The 19,944-nt window shown below is 43.0% G+C and overlaps 1 protein-coding gene and 1 long non-coding RNA gene across 3 annotated transcripts in view; one reads left to right on the forward strand and one right to left on the reverse strand.

Moving 5' to 3' along the window:
• The window catches only part of LOC130352999 (uncharacterized), a 67,938-nt gene that overhangs the window by 10,268 nt on the left and 37,726 nt on the right, over positions 1-19,944 (reverse strand). The gene's annotated exons all lie outside the window — the stretch shown is intronic.
• The window catches only part of HGFAC (HGF activator), a 95,557-nt gene that overhangs the window by 9,386 nt on the left and 66,227 nt on the right, over positions 1-19,944 (forward strand). For both annotated transcript variants that reach the window (XM_056555027.1, XM_056555028.1), the window contains exons 2-3: positions 5,878-5,997; positions 9,736-9,820. In XM_056555027.1, coding sequence (XP_056411002.1) covers positions 5,878-5,997; positions 9,736-9,820 — 205 coding nt within the window. The remainder of the gene's footprint in view (positions 1-5,877; positions 5,998-9,735; positions 9,821-19,944) is intronic.

Raw genomic sequence — 19,944 nt, forward strand, 5'->3', positions numbered from 1 at the left:
AATTTTAGCAGTTCATCAGTGTTGAGCGTGAATATTCGAAATGCAAATTTTTACCGCGAATATCGGCACTGCGCGATTTCTCGAATATTTAGAGTATAGTGATATATTTTCGGAATGATGAATATTCGTTTTCTTTTCTTTTTTTTTGCGAATATGCAGATATGCGAATATTTGCGAATATTGCCACTTGCAGTCAGAGGACACTGATCCCTCCCTTCTTTTAGGTGAAAGATAGAATCGCGCATGCGCATTATGCAAATTTCATTACAAATTTTCGCATGAAAAAAAAGAGTGAATATGCGCATAGCGAATATGCGAACTTCACGTACTTAGGACGAATATTCGTCCACATATTCACAAAATATCCCAAATTCAATTATGGCCCCTGCCGCTCATCACTACAGTTCATGTCCGACCCTCCTCCTTCTTCCATTATGGTCACTATCACTACTACTGTATTGCTTTTGTTGCAGAAGTGTTTCCAAACCAGGGTGCCTCCAACTGTTGCAAAACTACAACTCCCAGCTGTCCTTTGGATAGGGGATAAGATGTCTCAGGGCTGGAGTACCCCTTTAACACACTAGTTTACATTACTCTAGTATCCTCCATGCTGATGATAAAGAGAATGGTTGCTGCATGTGGCAAAACCAGTTCATTGTTCTATTGCTACTCTTACAACTTTAAAGGGGTATTCCAGCTTCATACATGTTATCCCCAATCCAAAGGATACAGGATAAGATGTATGATCGCAGGTGTCCCGCCGCTGGCGATCCCCGCGATCTCGGTGCAGTCCCCGGCATTCTGTGCCGGGTGTTGTCTCCAAGACGGGGACATAATGTCACGGCCACGCCCCGTTGTGATGTCACACCACACCTCCTCCATTCATGTCTATGGGAGGGGGCGTGACGGCTGTCACTCCCCCTCCCATAGACATGAATGGAGGGGGCGTGGCGTGATGTCACTAGGGGCGTGGACGTGATGTCACTTCCCCGTCTCGGAGACAGCACTGGAATACCCCTTTAAATAACAAACCTTATGCATTACATTCTCTCACTACCGTTAGGACCTGTGATGGCCATAGTGACCGTGCACAGATAGAGGTGTGTGGTGATCTGAGGTCTCATCCTTGTCATTACAGTCCACGCTGAGCTGCGGGATTGATGATTTTCCAGCCGCTGAGGCGAGGATGATAGCGCTTTCCCTATAGAAGGTGCACACAGATTCCTGAAGAGCAGTGCTCATCAATTCTGCAGTCATCTTGGGAATTGGTGTCTAATAACCAAAGCAGAAGATCCGTAGTTTGATCATGTTCCTGTGTGTCAGCTCGGGGGTCAAGATTAATGTGCAGTATTGGCGCAAATTGGCATCATTAGAGGCAGTTATTGTGCTGGTAAATAGCCGTACTCCCTCTGCCGTACTGAGGACCAGGCCCCATTATGAGCGTATAGCACTTGATTGGCCCTGATTAGGCTGTTTGCAGTCTCCACACGTTGCAATGGCCATTACAGGATGTCTCGGTACAATGTGCCACCTTACTGTGCTATGTAGACAATCAGCTGTTCTCTTACTTCGAGTTGATGAAATCACAGGACATGAGGCCAACTCCAAATGGATTTTTCATGTTTTTCGGCCAAGGGTCATTAAAAGTTATTGGCATGAAGCTTCATATGATGAGAGATGGGGCTGACGTCTGTGAGACATACTGCAGGTGTCTTCTAATGGAAAGTCTACCTAAATGCTTATAAATTATCTGGATATCTATTTGTCTATCTATCTATCTATCTATCTATCTCATATCTATCTATCTCCTATCTATCTATCTATCTCATATCTATCTATCTATAGCTATCTCACATATATCTATCTGTATCTATCTATTTACCTATCTGTCTATCTCTATCTATCTATCTATCTATCTATCTATCTCATATCTATCTATCTCATATCTATCTATCTCATATCTATCTATCTCATATCTATCTATCTAAAGCTATCTCACATCTATCTATATCTATATATCTATCTGTATCTATCTATTTACCTATCTATCTATCTATCTATCTATCTATCTATCTATCTATCTCTATCTATCTATATCTATTCTAGCAAGTGGAGCAGCACTCAAACTCAAGTAAGTGGGTGCAGGCTGTGGTTAGGCTCTGGTCCCAAGCCCCTCTGGATACAGCAAAATGGAAATGCAGCAGCACTCCAAAAGTAGTGGTGAATAGTGGCTTTATTATCACCAAAAATGTACAGCATGTACATTTTTTGGTGATAATAAAGCCACTATTCACCACTATTTTTGGAGTGCTGCTGCGTTTCCGTTTTACGGTATCTATCTATTTATCTAATATCTATCTTTTAATATCTATCATATCTATCTATCTCCTATCTATCTGTATCTATCTATCTATAATCCCAGTAAACAGCAGCACACAAAAATGTACGTAAAAAAAGTAAAAATTAATTCCATAAATCCAGTGCAAAAATAGAGCAATGTTTCTGCAACCTCACGCCGCCATTTCCAAGCTCAACTAAGTGATCCCATGTGGTTTCTTAAATATGCTCAGTGATTACATCATTAATCAATTAATATACAATATACATATAAACAAATCATATAAGTGATATACCTTTAGAGGTCTCCCCTGCAAAGTCATTGAAAGATTTTGATTTAAAACTATCCAGTGAATTCCAGCCTCCTATTGAACTGCATGCCATCATTAGTATGGTGTCCCGGTACCGTATTGCATACCGTACCTTGTATGGTGGTCCCCAAAGTCAGAGTAACTACGTTCAGGTAGGGTCCCCAATGAGGGACAGCCCCTAGTCGCCTCCTTCTTCTCTAATCCTGTGATGTTTATATGTACATATTTAATAATACTGTGTATATTTAATATAATGTATAGTATGCTTACCATGTTGGCGTCGCAGGACCTTCGGTCATGTGACCATGTTAATTCCTCTATGGTATGTTGGAGGACCTTTGGTGGTCCCTGGGTCACATGCAACCCATAATCCTATGTGAAGGTGATTGACAGAAGTATTGGACCAATCAGCTCTAGTCCAGCCCCTGCCCATGTAAGGGAGCTATAGCCAACATATCGCTCTCTTGGGTTGCTGCTCTTGTGGATGCCGGTCTAGAAGGACGGATCTGTGCAACTTTCAAAGACACGTTAGGCCAGAAAACCTACCGTCCTCAGCCTAAACTAAACCGTGAGTTCTCTATCCATTTTAGGAACTGTCCAGAGCAGCATATGTTTGCTATGGGGATTTTCTCCCACTCTGGACAGTTCTTAAAATGGACAGAGATGTCAGCAGAGAGCACTGTTTTCCAAAAAGAAAATAATATCCGCAGTAGTATTCAGCAGCTAATAAGTACTGGAAGGATTAAGATTTTTTTTATAGAAGTAATTTACAAATCTGTTTAACTTTCTGGCACCAGCTGATGAAAAAGCTGACCTCAATAATAATATGTAATCTATACGTCTAATTTCTCTACAGTTAAAATGAAGCATTACACATTGAAAACAATTGTCAGCTGTGTAATGTTTGGATGTGCCAGGTCCTCCCCTGTTCTAGTCTGAATAGGAGACCCTTATAATGATCATACCTAATGAACTATTTGTCAATATGTTTCTAAGCTAAGCAATACCTGTAGCCAAGGTTTTATTCATATGTTTTAGCTTCTAGCACTTAGATAAAATGATCTGGCATTTGGTATGCATTTCCACAGGTATTGATATTTTCTACATAGTAAAATGATACGTGTTCAATAGTTATTATAGCTCCAATACAAAGGTCCTTGAATAGAGCAACTAGGAAAGATTTACAGTATATGGAGGTCATATGAGAGTAAGTAACCCAGCAGCACGACTGATCCTTGTGAATAGAACGTGACCCCCGCAGTCAGCTGTAAACTCTGAAAAAACTTGGCCGTGAGCTTTCAATTTCCCTTCAGCGCCACCACAGGGGACATTAATATCAACTGGCTCCAGAAAGTTAAACAGATTTGTAAATTACTTCTATTAAAAAATCTTAATCCTTTCAGTACTTATGAGCTTCTGAAGTTAAGGTTGTTCTTTTCTGTCTAAATCCTCTCTGATGACACCTGTCTTGCGAAACGCCCAGTTTAGAAGCAAATCCCCATAGCAAACCTCTTCTAAACTGGGCGTTTCCCGAGACAGGTGTCATCAGAGAGGATTTAGACCGAAAAGAACAACCTTAACTTCAGAAGCTCATAAGTACTGAAAGGATTAAGATTTTTTAATAGAAGTAATTTACAAATCTGTTTAACTTTCTGGAGCCAGTTGATATTAATGTCCCCTGTGGTGGCGCTGAAGGGAAATTGAAAGCTCACGGCCAAGTTTTTTCAGAGTTTACAGCTGACTGCGGGGGTCACGTTCTATTCACAAGGATCAGTCGTGCTGCTGGGTTACTTACTCTCATATGACCTCCATATACTGTAAATCTTTCCTAGTAATAGGTTTGTAGCGCACAGAGGGAAAGATGGGCTGGATAGATTAGGTAAGACTAGAAGCTACTTGGCAGCAGAATATTGGAATGTCAAGTGGCAGGGTGGTCCTCCTAACCTGAGAGTCCCCTGATGGCCCAACAATCATTTTGCCAATTGACTCATACCTGTAGTTTTAGGTGCAGGAATACCAAATCCAGAGACTTTATAACTTGCAACCAACGAGAAACTTTATGAAATATTCTGTGTAATTGCAAGCAAAATGATATACTGACTGGACTCTAATGTACTCTTCACATATTTTAAATGTAGTTGCAGGCGGGAAGCAGGGTACAGTGCAATTACATTCTCTCTACTTTGAAAGACTGCTGAAGAAACTTCTGTGACGTGTTGAGTACTAACTCTGACTATAAGTCATTGAAATTAGTGTATACAGAGGGGCCCTTGTACAATGTACTTCTCTGGCTGGTAGATACTTGGAGCTGGAACGTAAAGCATGTTGCCTTCACAGTGTGGACTGGAGACAACTTTTTGAGTGAAATCTTCCAAACTCTACGTAGTACGAGACCCAGATCTGTCTCAGATTACATAGTTTTTGCAATTGGAGACTTTCATAAAGAAGGCTTTGACTTGAACAGGACACAGGATAGGCATAAACTGAACCTAGGGGTACACTCTAGATACATTTTTCTGTGTCTGACTAGTCTACCTAGCAGGAGCAGAGCTAGGAGACCTACTCACATTACCCAACCCTCTTGAGAGAGATAGGTGGACTAGGGACTCCTCCCTCAGCCTTTCCAGAAGCTTCTACATAGAAACTGATTAGGGAGCATGTCATGTTACCAATGCTTCACCCATCTTATACAAAATATGCAATTTTTTTTACCCTTACACATGTGTGATTCCTAGGTGTATGCTGTGTATACAAGCTACCCAAGCACAGGTATTAAGGTACTTAGTAAGAGGTTTCTCAGCCACACGATTTCTTATATTTGTAGCTGGGACACAGGTATTGGAATGCCACAGATTGTTTGGGTAATTCATGACTGAACAGGTCGTCCACAGAGAGACGGTCTTTGTAACTGCTTTCCATTCTGGATAAGAGATAAGGATCCCATAGGGAAAGAAGTATTGGGGCCAAAAGTAGGGACATTTGGTGGGAATCCCCCTGCACCTAACCTCTACATTTATGTTGCTTATTATGTTTTAGTCTTTTTGCAATAAGTACCTAAATTCTTTCAGTGCCTCCAATGTCGCCCACCAGATCCGTGGTTAATAATTACATGCTAATTCTTCCCGTTCTCTGCAATGTGCTTAGAGAAGCAAAGGGAACAGCAGGAAATCACAACTGCTTGCAAAACACCAAGATGACCATTTGACCATCAGTGTTGTATTTACTTTAGCTGAAGCCCGCAGCAAACGTTATCACTCGCAGGAAGCAAGGACACAGCATGGAGGCTGCCGGACGCTTCACATGGCTCTGTCTCGTGGTGGTGTCCATAGGCCAGATCTGCAGTGCATTGGTGAGTGCATGTAGTTATGTCCTTTATATATGTATTGTATCATGCGTAGGGATCTTAGTTTAGGGGTAATTTTTTTTCTGTTATGTAGATAATATTGCTCCTTTACCCTTTCATGATCGGGGGGTGGGCTCTTTTGAGCGTTGGTGACCAGGATTTAACAACGGTTTGGGAATTTTGCTTTGTAAAGGTGAATATTTATCTATTTCTAAATATATATAATATTTGAATTGAATTTTTTTTACTTGCTTGTTGCCTTCTAAAAAATTAAATAAATACAGCTTATTTGCAAATACAATGTATCCATTGAAGGAATCATCTAAGGCAGTGGTCTCAAACTGTGGCCCTCCAGATGTTGCAAAACTTCAACTCCCAGCATGCCCGGACAGCCGTTGGCTGTCCGGGCATGCTGGGAGTTGAAATTTTGCAACATCTGGAGGGAAACAGTTTGAGACCACTGATCTAGGGTAATGGACTCCAACCTTTAGCTCTTTAGCAGTTGCAAAACTACAACTCCCAGTATGCCCTCATGTATAGTGATTAGTGTTGAGCGGCATAGGCCATATTCGAATTCGCGAATATTCGCGAATATATGGACGAATATTCGTCATATATTCGCGAATATTCGCATATTCGTTACATTCTCGTTTTATTTTCGCGTATGCGAAAATACGCGCATGCGAAAATTAGCATATGCGAATTTTCGCATATGCGAATTTTCGCACGCCAGTCTCACACAGTAGTATTACAGCCTTCTTTACACCACACAAGCTGGAAGCAGAGAGGGGTGATCACTGTGATGTGTACTGTGAAGAAAAAAAAACAAAAAAAAAACGAATATTCGTAATTACGAATATATAGCGCTATATTCACGAAATTCGCGAATTCGCGAATATGCGATATTCGCGAATAATATTCGAATTGCGAATATTCGCGAGCAACACTAATAGTGATGCCAGGTAGGTGCATATTGTATAACACCTGATGTCCCTATGGCATCTGAGAACAAAGGTCTCGTGTGCTCTTCCTTCCCGTAGATAGTATGTGGCCTCTGTAAAAGCAAATTTCTGTGAACAGTCGGTTATGGGGGCAGATAGGCCCAGTGGGGCCGGACAATAATTGGGGTGCAAGAAATGTTTTTTTTTGTGGTCTGAATGCATTGAACAGGCGTCTTGGTTATGCAGAAGGTACAATAAAGATATCAGGGGAGAATCTATATGGGTCCGATCCAGACCCTGTTGTCTACAAGGGCCCAAAAAAGACACTGCACCTATTGCATCATGCTCCATGCAGGGCTGGCCATGGCGGTTTGCAACCCCTAACCCGAGACTTGTTATCACCATATGTCTTAATGTGATATCCCAGCACCAAAGGCTGTCCTGTGGGCAGCGGATCTCCTCGGGCATACCTGCTACTCCTGTGATGGGCCCACTGTTCTATTGCTTACTGTGCTAATGCACTTTGCTGTATTTACTGTATTCTTGTATTGTATATGTACTGTACCTTTAAGGAGGAGATGCAGAGTAACCAGGTGACCCTCTCCGCCAAATGGGAACCCCCAAATTGCCCTGTATATAGTGTGGGAGGGGAGGAGTTGCCCCAGTTCACTTTCAGTTACTGCTGTTTGCAGAGTTCTATGTAAGCTGCAGTGTGGAAAGGAGTTGGAAGAAGAGTGAGGTGATTCCAAGGGAAGCTTAAAAGACAATCTCTCAACCAAGCTACCATGCCCTTCTGCAAGTGTTCCCCAGACAATAATTGGATATTAAGATTTTTAAATAGATGTTATTTACAAACCTGTTTAACTTTCTGGCACCAGTTGATTTAAAACAATTGTTTTTCACCGGAGTACCCCTTTAATAAAGCCAAATACTAAAACTATTTTTTACTGATCTGTTTCTATTTTCTGATTATTATTTTTTCTTTTATTACAAACAGAGCTCTCTGCTGACATCATGAGACATCATGTGCTCTCTGCTGACATCTCTGTCCATTTTAGGAACTGTCCAGAACAGCATATGTTTGCTATGAGGTTTTCTTTTACTCTGGACAGTTCCTAAAATGAACAGAGATGTCAGCAGAGAGCACTGTACTCATGATGTCAGCAGACAGCTCTGTGTTTCAAACGGAAAATAATTTCCACTGTAGTATTCAGCAGCTAATAAGTACAGGAAGAATTAAGATTTTTTAATGGAAGTAATTTACAAATCTGTTTAACTTTCTGGCACCAGTTGATTTAAAAAAAAAAGTTTTTCACCGGAGTACCCCTTTAACTTCTAAATCTGGCCTGTGCACATGATAAATTAGTGAACAGTGCACAAAGTGATCTAAATGAGATCACTTCATGGTCAGGAAATTGAAAAGGTCCAAATGAATTTTTGTACAAAAAGTCGTATGGGGTCAGCACAAATTTCGACCTAAAAAGCAGTCTAAACAGCTTGATAAATTTCCCTCACTGTGTATGTTTTACATGGGCAACAATAAACATGAAATGGATGTTCTCTGTGCCCTTTGAAGAGGTCATACCACAGGGAAGGGTAGGCTGAGCTCCGAGATTCAGCTATTGTGAATGTTGTCTTCCTTATCCACTGGTGTCACTGTAATGCTGTACTGATCACTTCCCATAAGCCTCCTCCTCATCATCACAGACAGAACTGTACTATTTTAAGATTATTTTTAAATATAGATAGTGAAATGAAAAAGTTAGAAACATTAAAAAAAACTTGTTTTGAACAATAGGTAATTTTCTGATGACACATAACATTTAAAGGCTGTCTTTACATAATGTTTTATTTTCTTTTCTTTTCTTTAGGGTTTGAGCCCATGATGTCAAGTTATAATACAGTATAATCTGCTTCTAATACCTCCGTGCACCGCTTTGTCACATTTTTATGCCCGGGACCCACACCCAAAAGTGCTGTAGTACAAGTCTTTTTATTTTACTGTTGTCCTTGACATTTCCCAGCATTCCATGCGGCCAGAGGCAATGTCATCAGTCACATGGTCTCCAGGGGGCGTGGCTATGCTGCAGTGAATTAATGCTATCCACCCACCCACTGCAGCAAAGCCACTCCCCCTGGAGATCATGTGATTTATGACATTGTCTCTAGCAGCATGGAAACGTCAGAGACAACAGTAAAATGACAAGACTTGCACTACAGCACTTTGGGGTGTTGGCCATGTGTTTGAAAACAGGAAAGCAGTGCACAGAGGTAATTTAAATATATTGCACAGTATTATAACTTGGCATCATGGGCTTAAAGGGGTGCTCCACTCCTAGACATCTTATCCCTTATCCAAAGGATCATGGGGTCGAGTCGCTGAGGACCCCCACGATCTCTCTGCTGCACCCGACGTTCGTTTAGAGCGTCTGTTGCAGCGCCGGAGGCTTGTGAAGTCATCACCACGCCTCCTCAATGCAAGTCTATGGGAGGGGGCGTGAGGGCCGTCACGCCCCATCCCATAGACTTGCATTGAGGGGGCATGGCTGTGACATCACCAGTCATCCGGCACGGAGCAAAGTTCTCTGCGTCCACCAGGTGTCTGAGGTGCCGCAGCCGAGATCGCGGGATAAGATGTCTAGTAGCAGAGAATCCCTTTAAAGGAATAATAAAAAAAAAAATTCTGGAATATCCTATTAACAATTCTTTTACAGAACAGTTTAGTTTAATTTGAAAACCACTTTTTACTGTAATTCAGACAAGTTGTGGCATTTACTTACTTGTGCATGTTATTATATTTTAGCACAGACCTAGGGATGACAACCAGATGCAACAGGGAATCTTCTCACCTATTAAACGTATACTGAATATGACAAGCAGGATACGAGGTAAGATGCAAAAATAGTTGTAGATATTAGGGTTTATTTGGGGTATGTGCTAAGGAATGACTCTAAACCAGTCTTTACTTATCTCTGACTTTCCAGGGAAATTTTGTTGGGGGAATTTGTTTTTGTACAAACAGGAAAACATATTTTTAAATCTATAGAAGTGCCCATATTTCCACTTTTCACCAAGTAGGTGATATGATCTCTTCATATTGTTAGGATAGTTTTTCAGCCGACACCTGTCTCCCCCCCACTTGCCAATTAACTGTTTACCACACCATATAAAGTGACTGGAAGCAGAAGGCCCCATTTATTATGTAGTAGTCATGCCAAGTTACTGCACTGCGGCTCCCAAGCCTGGGCTGTTGCATACATAGAAGAGGGGGGGGGGGGGGGGCAAACTTCATGTCGATCTGCTTCCTCTATAACGTTACACTGTGCAGGCACAGGCAGAATTACCCTTATGATCACTTGCTCCTCCATTTGACGCCATGAAATGGACGGGAAACCAACCAGCACATGGAAGAACAGGCAAGCGAAGCTACAGTTTTACAGAATCAGGCTGTAGACAGTGTATATCAGTACATGCCATCGACTTGCGGTACACCGGATGAAAAACATTGCTCTATGGTATGTATAGCCTTGGTGTCCACTGTGGGAGGAAGACAAAATGTAAAAGAGGCTCGATGGTCACCATTAGCTGATCTAAACCTGTGTTTGATGCCATTTCCATTACATCCTCCTCCTAAAGCTCATGATCAAACTTGCTATAGGGGTCATGTCATAGCAAAAATAAAAGGGCGTATACAAATTTATTCCAGAATATGTAATAAAGGTTCAGGAAGGGTCCTGTGGTTGTGCCATGGTTTACCTTCATGGTAACTATGCTGATAGCAGCATAAATCCTGCTTTATTTGTTCATATTGGGAAAACTAAACAAAAATTGTATTAAAACAAGATAGATGTAAAGTGCGAATGATGATGGCAGAAGATGAAAGCAATGGTTGAACCAAGAATACAGAAGGATCTGAGTGAATTAGACTGCACTTCAGACAAATTACTCCCCGTATACACATGTGCTGTAATGGGAAGAGATGGCTCCGTAATGGGACAAAAGTACAGAGTAATAGGATCCTCACTGTTATAGTTAAAGGTGTCAGGCCGGCTTTGATTCCCTATAACTCCTGCTTCTTTTTTGTTTTTCTTGACATATACAAAGGAAAGGAAATAGCATGACACGGTTATTCAGATATACAGAGACACTAAGAACCATTTCTAATGCCGAATGTACATTGGAGTAAAAAACATTACCTTCACAATCTGAAGGCTCTGGATAAAATGTGTATGTGGTATAGGGTGTGAAGCAGGGCAGATGGAATTACCCTAGGGGCAGATAGCATTAACCCCTTGTATTCGTGACGCCACGGCGTGGTTTAGCCTAAAACCACCCGAAGGTATACCGCTAGATCCTGGGCTAGGCACAGGGGGGCAATAATAACTCCAACATCAAGTTACGGACAACGGTAGCTTTACTGAATGACAGAAGGTACAATCTATACAGTGTAGTCGGGCCCATGGAAGTGACTAGTGACTTCAGAGACCTTAAATCTTGCAGTGGTTTGGTTCCTCCAGAGATTCCTAGAGGCAAAATCTTTGTACCTAATCAGTTTTGCCTCCGTATAATCGAGGAATCTCATTGTTCGCCATTAGCAGGTCATCCTGGTATTCATGGTACAAGGAGATTGCTTCAAAAGAGATTTTGGTGGTCAACCCTGAACAGGGATGTGAAAGCTTTTGTTGCTTCTTGTGATGTGTGTGCCTGAGCTAAGACTCCTCGGATTCGTCCTGCAGGGGAGCTGTGTCCATTATCTATTCCTAAGAGACCCTGTACCTATACTGATAGGGATAACCCTGAGGTCAACACCACTACGAGTAAACTGTGCACAGTTTGGGCTCAGGTTCAGAAGAACCTGGAAAACGCCCAAGTACTACAAAAGAAATCGGCCGACAAGAGACGTACTTGCGGCATAAAATTTAAAGTTGGTGATAAAGTGTGGTTATCTATGAAAAATCTTCGTCTCAAGGTTCCGTCTAAGAAACTAGGTTCATTGGACCTTATGAGGTAATTGAAGTTATTAACCCTGTGAGTTACAGATTAAAATTACCATCTTCTTTTAAGATTCATAATGTGTTCCATTGCTCCTTGTTAAAACGTTCTGTTCCTACTCAGTCTCCAGTCCCGAGTCTGCCTCCTCCGGTTGAGGTTGACGGAGAGCTTGAGTATGAGGTCGCTAGAATACTGGATAGCAGAAGGGTACATAATTCTGTCCAGTACTTAGTTCATTGGAAAGGTTATGGTCCGGAGGAGAGATCGTGGGTTCCGGCCTCTTTTGTCCATGCGGCCACTTTAACTAAGAAATTCCACGATTCTCACCCAGACAAACCTAGACCCAGTTTTAAGGGTCCGGTGGCCCATCTTAAAAGGGGGGGGGGGGGTACTGTCAGTACCAGCAGGGTTAACAGGTGCTGACAAGGTGCTGTTTCAAGGTTGCCGGGTTACGCCCTGCTGTCTGAGTGGCTAGCTACTGATTGACCACATGTGCATCTCCCTATATTACCTGGCATCAGACACTGGGAAGATGCCTGTGAAACTGGTCATTACCTGAGTAGCTAGCATTCCCTTATTTCCTTGTATACCCGGAAACTCGACTTCTGGCTTCCTATCTGACTTCTCTTTTGTTATAGCGATTTGGCACCTCTTCCCACTCCTGGCTAGACTCGGTTTGACTGACATTGACTTTATGTGTGTATGTTTAGTTTTGTCTTTGTTAGTTGCTTGTTTGCCTGTTGCTCCTGACAACTGACAGGATTGTATTTTATTGTGTTGACATTTGACTCCCCTCACTTATTTAGGAAGGGATTGTCGACCAGTTGCCGGCCTATCATTTAGGATAGGTGGACACGTAGGCAGGGACAGGGGCGCGGGTGAGCTTAGCGAGCACTCCTACCCTGCCCATACGTGACATAAGCATCCCGGACAGGTTCACTTACCGATCCCCGCTGCTCCGGGTGCACTTTGCGATCCTTCGGTGTCTTCTGCATCTTCTCCGGGGTCGGGGCCTCGCTTTCCGGCATCGTTATTACGTCGCTGCGCACGCCGTGCGTAATAACATCACCAGAAAGCCAGGCCCGGACCCCGGAGAAGATACGGAAGAAGCCAGAGGATCCCGAAGAAGACGTCGGAGCAGCGGGACAGCATCGGGAGCGGTGAGGACACGGTCCAGAGCGGCAGGGACAGGTAAATGCACTTTTTACATTGCACGAATCCCTCAACATAGGATGGATGCGACAAACGATGGGTCGTTTGGAACGAATTATCATCGTATGTTGAGGGACCACTGTATAGTCCCCCCACATTAGGTTGATAGTACAGTTCCCCCACATTAGGTGCAGTACAGTTCCACCACATTAGGTGCAGTATAGTTCTCCCCATTAGGTGCAGTATAGCTCCCCACATTAGGTGCAGTATTTTTCCCCCACATTAGGTGCAGTATAGTCCCCCCACATTAGGTGCAGTACAGTTCCCCCACATTAGGTGCAGTACAGTTCCCACACATTAGGTGCAGTATAGTCCCCCACATTAGGTGCAGTATAGTCCCCCACATTAGGTGCAATATAGTCCCCCACATTAGGTGCAGTATAGTCCCCCACATTAGGTGCAGTATAGTCCCCCACATTAGGTGCAGTATAGTTCCCCACATTGGGTGCAGTATAGTTCTCCCCACATTAGGTGCAGTATAGTTCTCCCCACATTAGGTGCAGTATGGTTCTCCCCACATTAGGTGCAGTATAGTTCCCCCACATTAGGTGCAGTATAGTTCCCCCACATTAGGTGCAGTATAGTTCCCCCACATTAGGTGCAGTATAGTTCCCCCACATTAGGTGCAGTATAGTTCCCCCACATTAGGTGCAGTATAGCTCGGAGCTATACAGCACCTAATGTGGAGAACTATACTGCACCTAATGTGGGGAACTATAATGCACCATAGTTACCCACATTAGGTACAGTACAGTTCCCACACATTAGGTGCAGTATAGTCCCCCACATTAGGTGCAGTATAGTCCCCCACATTAGGTGCAATATAGTCCCCCACATTAGGTGCAGTATAGTCCCCCACATTAGGTGCAGTATAGTCCCCCACATTAGGTGCAGTATAGTCCCCCACATTCGGTGCAGTATAGTTCCCCACATTAGGTGCAGTATAGTTCTCCCCACATTAGGTGCAGTATAGTTCTCCCCACATTAGGTGCAGTATGGTTCTCCCCACATTAGGTGCAGTATAGTTCCCCCACATTAGGTGCAATATAGTTCCCCCACATTAGGTGCAGTATAGTTCCCCCACATTAGGTGCAGTATAGCTCGGAGCTATACAGCACCTAATGTGGAGAACTATATTGCACCTAATGTGGGGAACTATAATGCACCATAGTTACCCACATTAGGTGCAGTATAGTTCCCCCACAGACATACAGCCTTCAGCCATATACAGTGTACGGCTGGCGGCTGTATGTCTTTGTACTGCCCCACTTCAGTGTTCCGACCACCGGAACACGGAAGATGACGTGCTGCCAGCTGGTGACTTACCATGCCGGCTGGCGCGCGTCCTCCTCGATGCTCCGCTCCTCCGTTGCTATGGGCGCACGAGCGGGACATCAGTGACGTCCCTGCGTGCGCTACCTCCTGGCGGCCCCTGTGTTTTTAAAGTTAACGTGGGGGCCGCCGCAGAATGGTAACCGAGACATCCTTGTGTCCCGAAAAGATCTTTCAGGACACAGGGATGTCCAGAATGTGACGGGGGCCCCCTGCAGACTGCTCAGTGGCAGCCGTGGATACCCCTGAGCAGCTGGCAGGGGGCCCCCTGGGGGATGGGGGCCCTAGGAAATTGCCTGGTTTGCCCCGCCTTAACGCCGGCCCTGTGCATAAGTCAGTCCAAGTCCACTACAAGTCCCTGCAAGCTGATAAGCTTCCTAAAGTTCATTGTGCATCTCCTTGGCCCTGAACGAGCTGTAAAGACTTTAACACCTTGTCTGCCTCAGCAAAAAGCTGTTGTTCCATAACCTTTCATGGAAGTGATTATTTGTCCCATACCTGGCCCAGGAATCATTGGCTTGGGTGGGGAATTAGGTAAACCATGCCCTGGCGTCACGAACACAAAGGGTTAATGCCATCTGCCCAAAGGGTAAATAACATCTGCCCTTCCAACACCCTGACCACATTTACATTATTACATCATGGTGGATCCTTTAGTTGGGACTCCCTAAATCCCCCAAAGCAAAGCCTGGAGATCAACTATACAGCTAAACTAGTTCTACGGTTATGACTGTGGAATCAGTTTTAGTCACGAAATAAAACTTTATTGGTATTTAATAAAAAACACTACAAAAAACAAACAAACACCCTAGTGGTATAGAGAGGAAAAGTACACAAAAATAACAACCCTGTCTAACCCTAACAATCCCTGATTCTTATATACCCTGCCTACCAACCGAACATTGCTGCCCCAACAAAGGCGATACGGCACAGCAACATCTTCTCCTTCCATATGGAAAGAGATGAGGTTTTGGTGCGGGATTGATCTAGTTAGGGCAGCAATCTTGCTTGACTAGGCAGGATAGGGTTACTATTATATCTGCCTCACCTTTAGCTTATACCTCTTATGATCCCTAGATTTTTAGTTTCATTTCTTCCCCACCTCTCAGATAACACACCCTACCTTTAAGGCACTGTTTATGGAACTAAGCACAGAGCGTGGTATGGCGAGTAGGAAGTAGGGAGACAGGGACAGGTAGGGTAACGATTATATCTGCCTTAGGCTAGGTTTGTACTTGCACTTTTTTTTTTACACTTAAAAAAACGCCAGAAAAAACTCCAGAAAAATTGCCAAAATGCAGGAAAAAGCTATTGCAGTTGTTCTGGCATTTTTTCAGGTGTAAAAAAACAACAACAAAAAAACAAGTGGAAACCTAGCCTTACTCTATACCTCTAGCCATCCCTATATCTGTAGTTTAAACCCCCCACCTCTCAGATAAAATGCCCCAGCTTTTTAATATATTTAACCCTAGGTACAGGGCCTTGTAGGGCGAGAAGGAGGTTTCATTGTGGGATCATCTGGGATTCTCACAGAAAGCTGCACAGACTGAAACCTGCAGGAGAGCCTCACTGATAGCAACACAGACTGAAACATGCACAGAGCCTGAGGTCTTCCATTCATCACAGCACTGCAACAATGTGAGGGCGGAAGTGGTCCCCCAGCAGGCTTCAGTGATGTCATGCCTGCTGGGAAACGCCCACTTTCTCCTCCTGGGAAATTGTGAGCAAGAAGAATGATAAGATACACAGCTCTTTAAAGCTCAGATTTTTTATTTTTATGGACAGGTGGGGTGTTAGGAGTAGTTAGGGAACATAGCCTGAGTTAGTTTAGAACAGTTTATTTGGTGACAGGTACTCTTTAAAATCAACTGATGCCAGAAAGTTAAACAAATTTGTAAATGACTTCTATTTCAAAAATCTTAATCCTTTCAGTACTTATCAGCTGCTGTATGCTCCACAGGAAGTTCTTTTCTTTTTTTAATTTATTTTCTGTCTGACCACAGTGGTCTCTGCTGACACCTCTGTCCATGTCAGGAACTGTCCATGCTGGGAGTTGTAGTTTCACTACAGATGCAGGTTCATTGGTCGGGAAACACTACTCTAAGAAATAAACCCCAAAGCTAAGTAATTGGTTTCAAAGTCATCAAAAAAAAGGGTTGTCTCTCTGGACCTTTAGGGCCTGGTATTGGGAAATAGTGTACTGTGCTACTGCTGAGCTATTCTGACCATGAATTCAAGACAGTAATAAAAGCATAATTATCGGTGTTACAGGGTGAGATACAAATAGACTAGTGATCCGAAACATTAAATTGGAGTCGGATTTAATCACTGCCTAAAACTTAAAGGATTACTCCGGGGGAAAACTTTTTTTTTTTTTTTTAAATCAACTGGTGCCAGAAAGTTAAACAGATTTGTAAATTACTTCTATTTAAAAATCTTAATCCTTCCAGTACTTATCAGCTGCTGTATGCCCCAGAAGAAGTTCTTTCTTTTTGAATTTATTTTCTGTCTGACCACAGTGCTCTTTGTTGACACCTCTGTCCATGTCAGGAACTGACCAGAGCAGGAGAGGTTTGCTATGAGGATTTGCTCCTGCTCTGGACAGTTTCTGACATGAACAGATGTGTCAGCAGAGAGCAATGTGGTCAGACAGGAGCTGATAAGTACTGGAAGGATTAAGATTTTTAAATAGAAGTAATTTACAAATCTGTTTAACATTCTGGCATCAGTTGATTTAAAACACCCTGATGTTCCTGAAATATGAGTGTTAAAGTTTGACACTTCAGTCTTTAGCAAAAACTTTTTATATAATGTAGATTATACCATTATATGTATATTTGTAATATACATTGGTTAAACAATGTGTATATTTTTTGGTAAAAAAAACCCATCCTGTCTTGTCCCTGCAGCTATTACCTGTGGGTCTCTGTGCAGAGACAAAATACAGGGAATGTGGGCTGGACCAGCAGGGCTCTGTGCAAACTCCTCGCATTTCAATCTCCTGCTGCGTAAGCGGGGAACATGTCACACAGCCTCACTGCACAGAGTCCTGCTTGTCCTCAGTGTACAGAGCCCTGCTTGTCCTCAGTGTACAGAGCCATGCTTGTCCTCAGTGTACAGAGCCCTGTTTGTCCTCAGTGTACAGAGAACTGCTTGTCCTCAGTGTACAGAACCCTGCTTGTCCTCAGTGTACAGAGCCCTGCTTGTCCTCAGTGTACAGAGCCCTGCTTGTCCTCAGTGTACAGAACCCTGCTTGTCCTCAGTGTACAGAGCCCTGCTTGTCCTCAGTGTAAACAGCCCTGCTTGTCCTCAGTGTACAGAGCCCTGCTTGTCCTCAGTGTAAAGAGCCCTGCTTGTCCTCAGTGTACAAAGCCCTGCTTGTCCTCAGTGTACAGAGCCCTGCTTGTCCTCAGTGTACAGGGCCCTGCTTGTCCTCAGTGTACAGAGCCCTGCTTGTCCTCAGTGCACAGAGCCCTGCTTGTCCTCAGTGTACAGAGTCCTGCTTGTCCTCAGTGTACAGAGTCCTGCTTGTCCTCAGTGTACAGAGTCCTGCTTGTCCTCAGTGTACAGAGCCCTGCTTGTCCTCAGTGTACAGAGCCCTGATTGTCCTCACTGCACAGAGCCATGCTTGTCCACGAACACTTACTGTATTTTATCTTCTCACAGACACACAGGCAATAGCTGTATTTTGCCAATGACAGGTACACTAATTTTACTAAAGGGAGTGACTGTAAGGTGGAGTGGGGTTATACAGTCAGGGGTATGTATTAGACATACACGCCCCTCAATGTAAAACATTCACACCCCATGACTGTGTATTTCTGCCCAACACCTCATAGTAACTGTTATTATTAAAATTAAAGAAACTGTAAAAAGGTGTGTGATCAGGGCACCCTAAACTATTTAATGGAAATAGAATCAATTTTTTTTGTGGTTGGCCACAGGTTCTCCTTAAAAGTGGACTCCTTTGGTGATCCTGGATCCATTTGCAGTTGTTTGGAATCAATTGTGACTTTCTCGTACCTTGGGCAAACTTTTTACAATAGCAGGCATCAAGTTGTAGACAGGTTTGTTACCCCATGTACCCCATGTGTGGTGTCCCAGTAACGGAGTGCATCCTGTCAGGTAAACATTGCTTCTGGTGCCTGCTATGGGCCCTGCTGCTCAGGTGATGCTTTAATATTCATTGCAGTCTTTGTTAATTTATATTGTTTTGCACTGTACCTTTAAGAAATGTAAAGGATATTTGTGAGGAGGCATGATGCAGAGTACCCATGTGACCCTAATTGCCCAATGGGAGGCCCCCGAGCTAGGCCATATATAGTATAGGTGGGAGGAGCTATTCAGTCTAAGTGTATGTAGGGTGTAGAGCTCAATGTGAGCTGCAGTTTGGACTTAGTGATCACACCATTCTGCAAGTGTTCCCCACCCAGGAGGAGTTGGAAATTCTAAGCTGTGAGCACAATACCCGGTGAGTCTATGGGCCACACAGTGCTAGTTCATACCCTGGGGGTGTAGTGTTAATTGGACACTATCCGAACCGAACCCTAATCATCACGAAAATATCTGAACTTCCTGCAGACAGTACCCCTATAATTGGGCACCACACATGTATATTACCTGTTTAGTTATACATCTGCATGGCCGAAACATATGAAAAAACAAAACAAATAGAGTTTTTTCGTGTAGTTTTTGGCCCCACGCCTCAATACACCCATCCAGAATGTATAAAAACCAACTCTAAGTTACTGAGAATCATTCAATTTAATAGAATAACAAGAAAACAGTGTTTTTGGCACAGACTAATAGCATTACAGCATTCTGGATGTTAGTCAAGGTCTCCTTTCGCTTCCTTTCCAAAGGATCAGCTGACCTGTAGTTACCAACAATTTTGGTGATAGTGAATCTCATACTTTAACAATGTTTTTCTTTCCTCTTCAGGAAAATCCAGTGAAGCCTAAACCATTGTTAAATTGAATGTGTTTTTTTTACTGATAAAAACCAGATACTGAAACATGTGTTTTTTTTAACACTGATTTATTTATGTGTTTGTTTGTTTATTTTACTTTATTATGGAGGTAGCCATCTTGCTTGAGCTGTTTTTATCAGCATTTAGAGATATGTTTTACAGCATGTTCTTTATTCAATTTTAAACATGTAGGGTGTGTTCAGGATAACTGTATGTAAAGCATACCTGCCATTTAATGTAACTTTTCAAGATGGGTTGTTGTATGTACATGAAGAGTAGCGCTATTTCTGGACATTATAAAACTTGCATATGGCATGTTTCATCCAATTTCTGCAAGAAGCCACTATAATGTCACCCAAACACAACACACAAACACACACACACACACACACACACACACATATACACACACACACACACACACACACACACACCCACCCACAAGTAGAGGGGATCCTGCTCCCCTATATCTGTATAGCATACCCTCTGGAGCAGCAGGGAGTACAT

The sequence above is a fragment of the Hyla sarda genome, chromosome 1 (genome assembly GCF_029499605.1).
Source record: "Hyla sarda isolate aHylSar1 chromosome 1, aHylSar1.hap1, whole genome shotgun sequence".
Lineage (NCBI taxonomy): Eukaryota > Metazoa > Chordata > Amphibia > Anura > Hylidae > Hyla > Hyla sarda.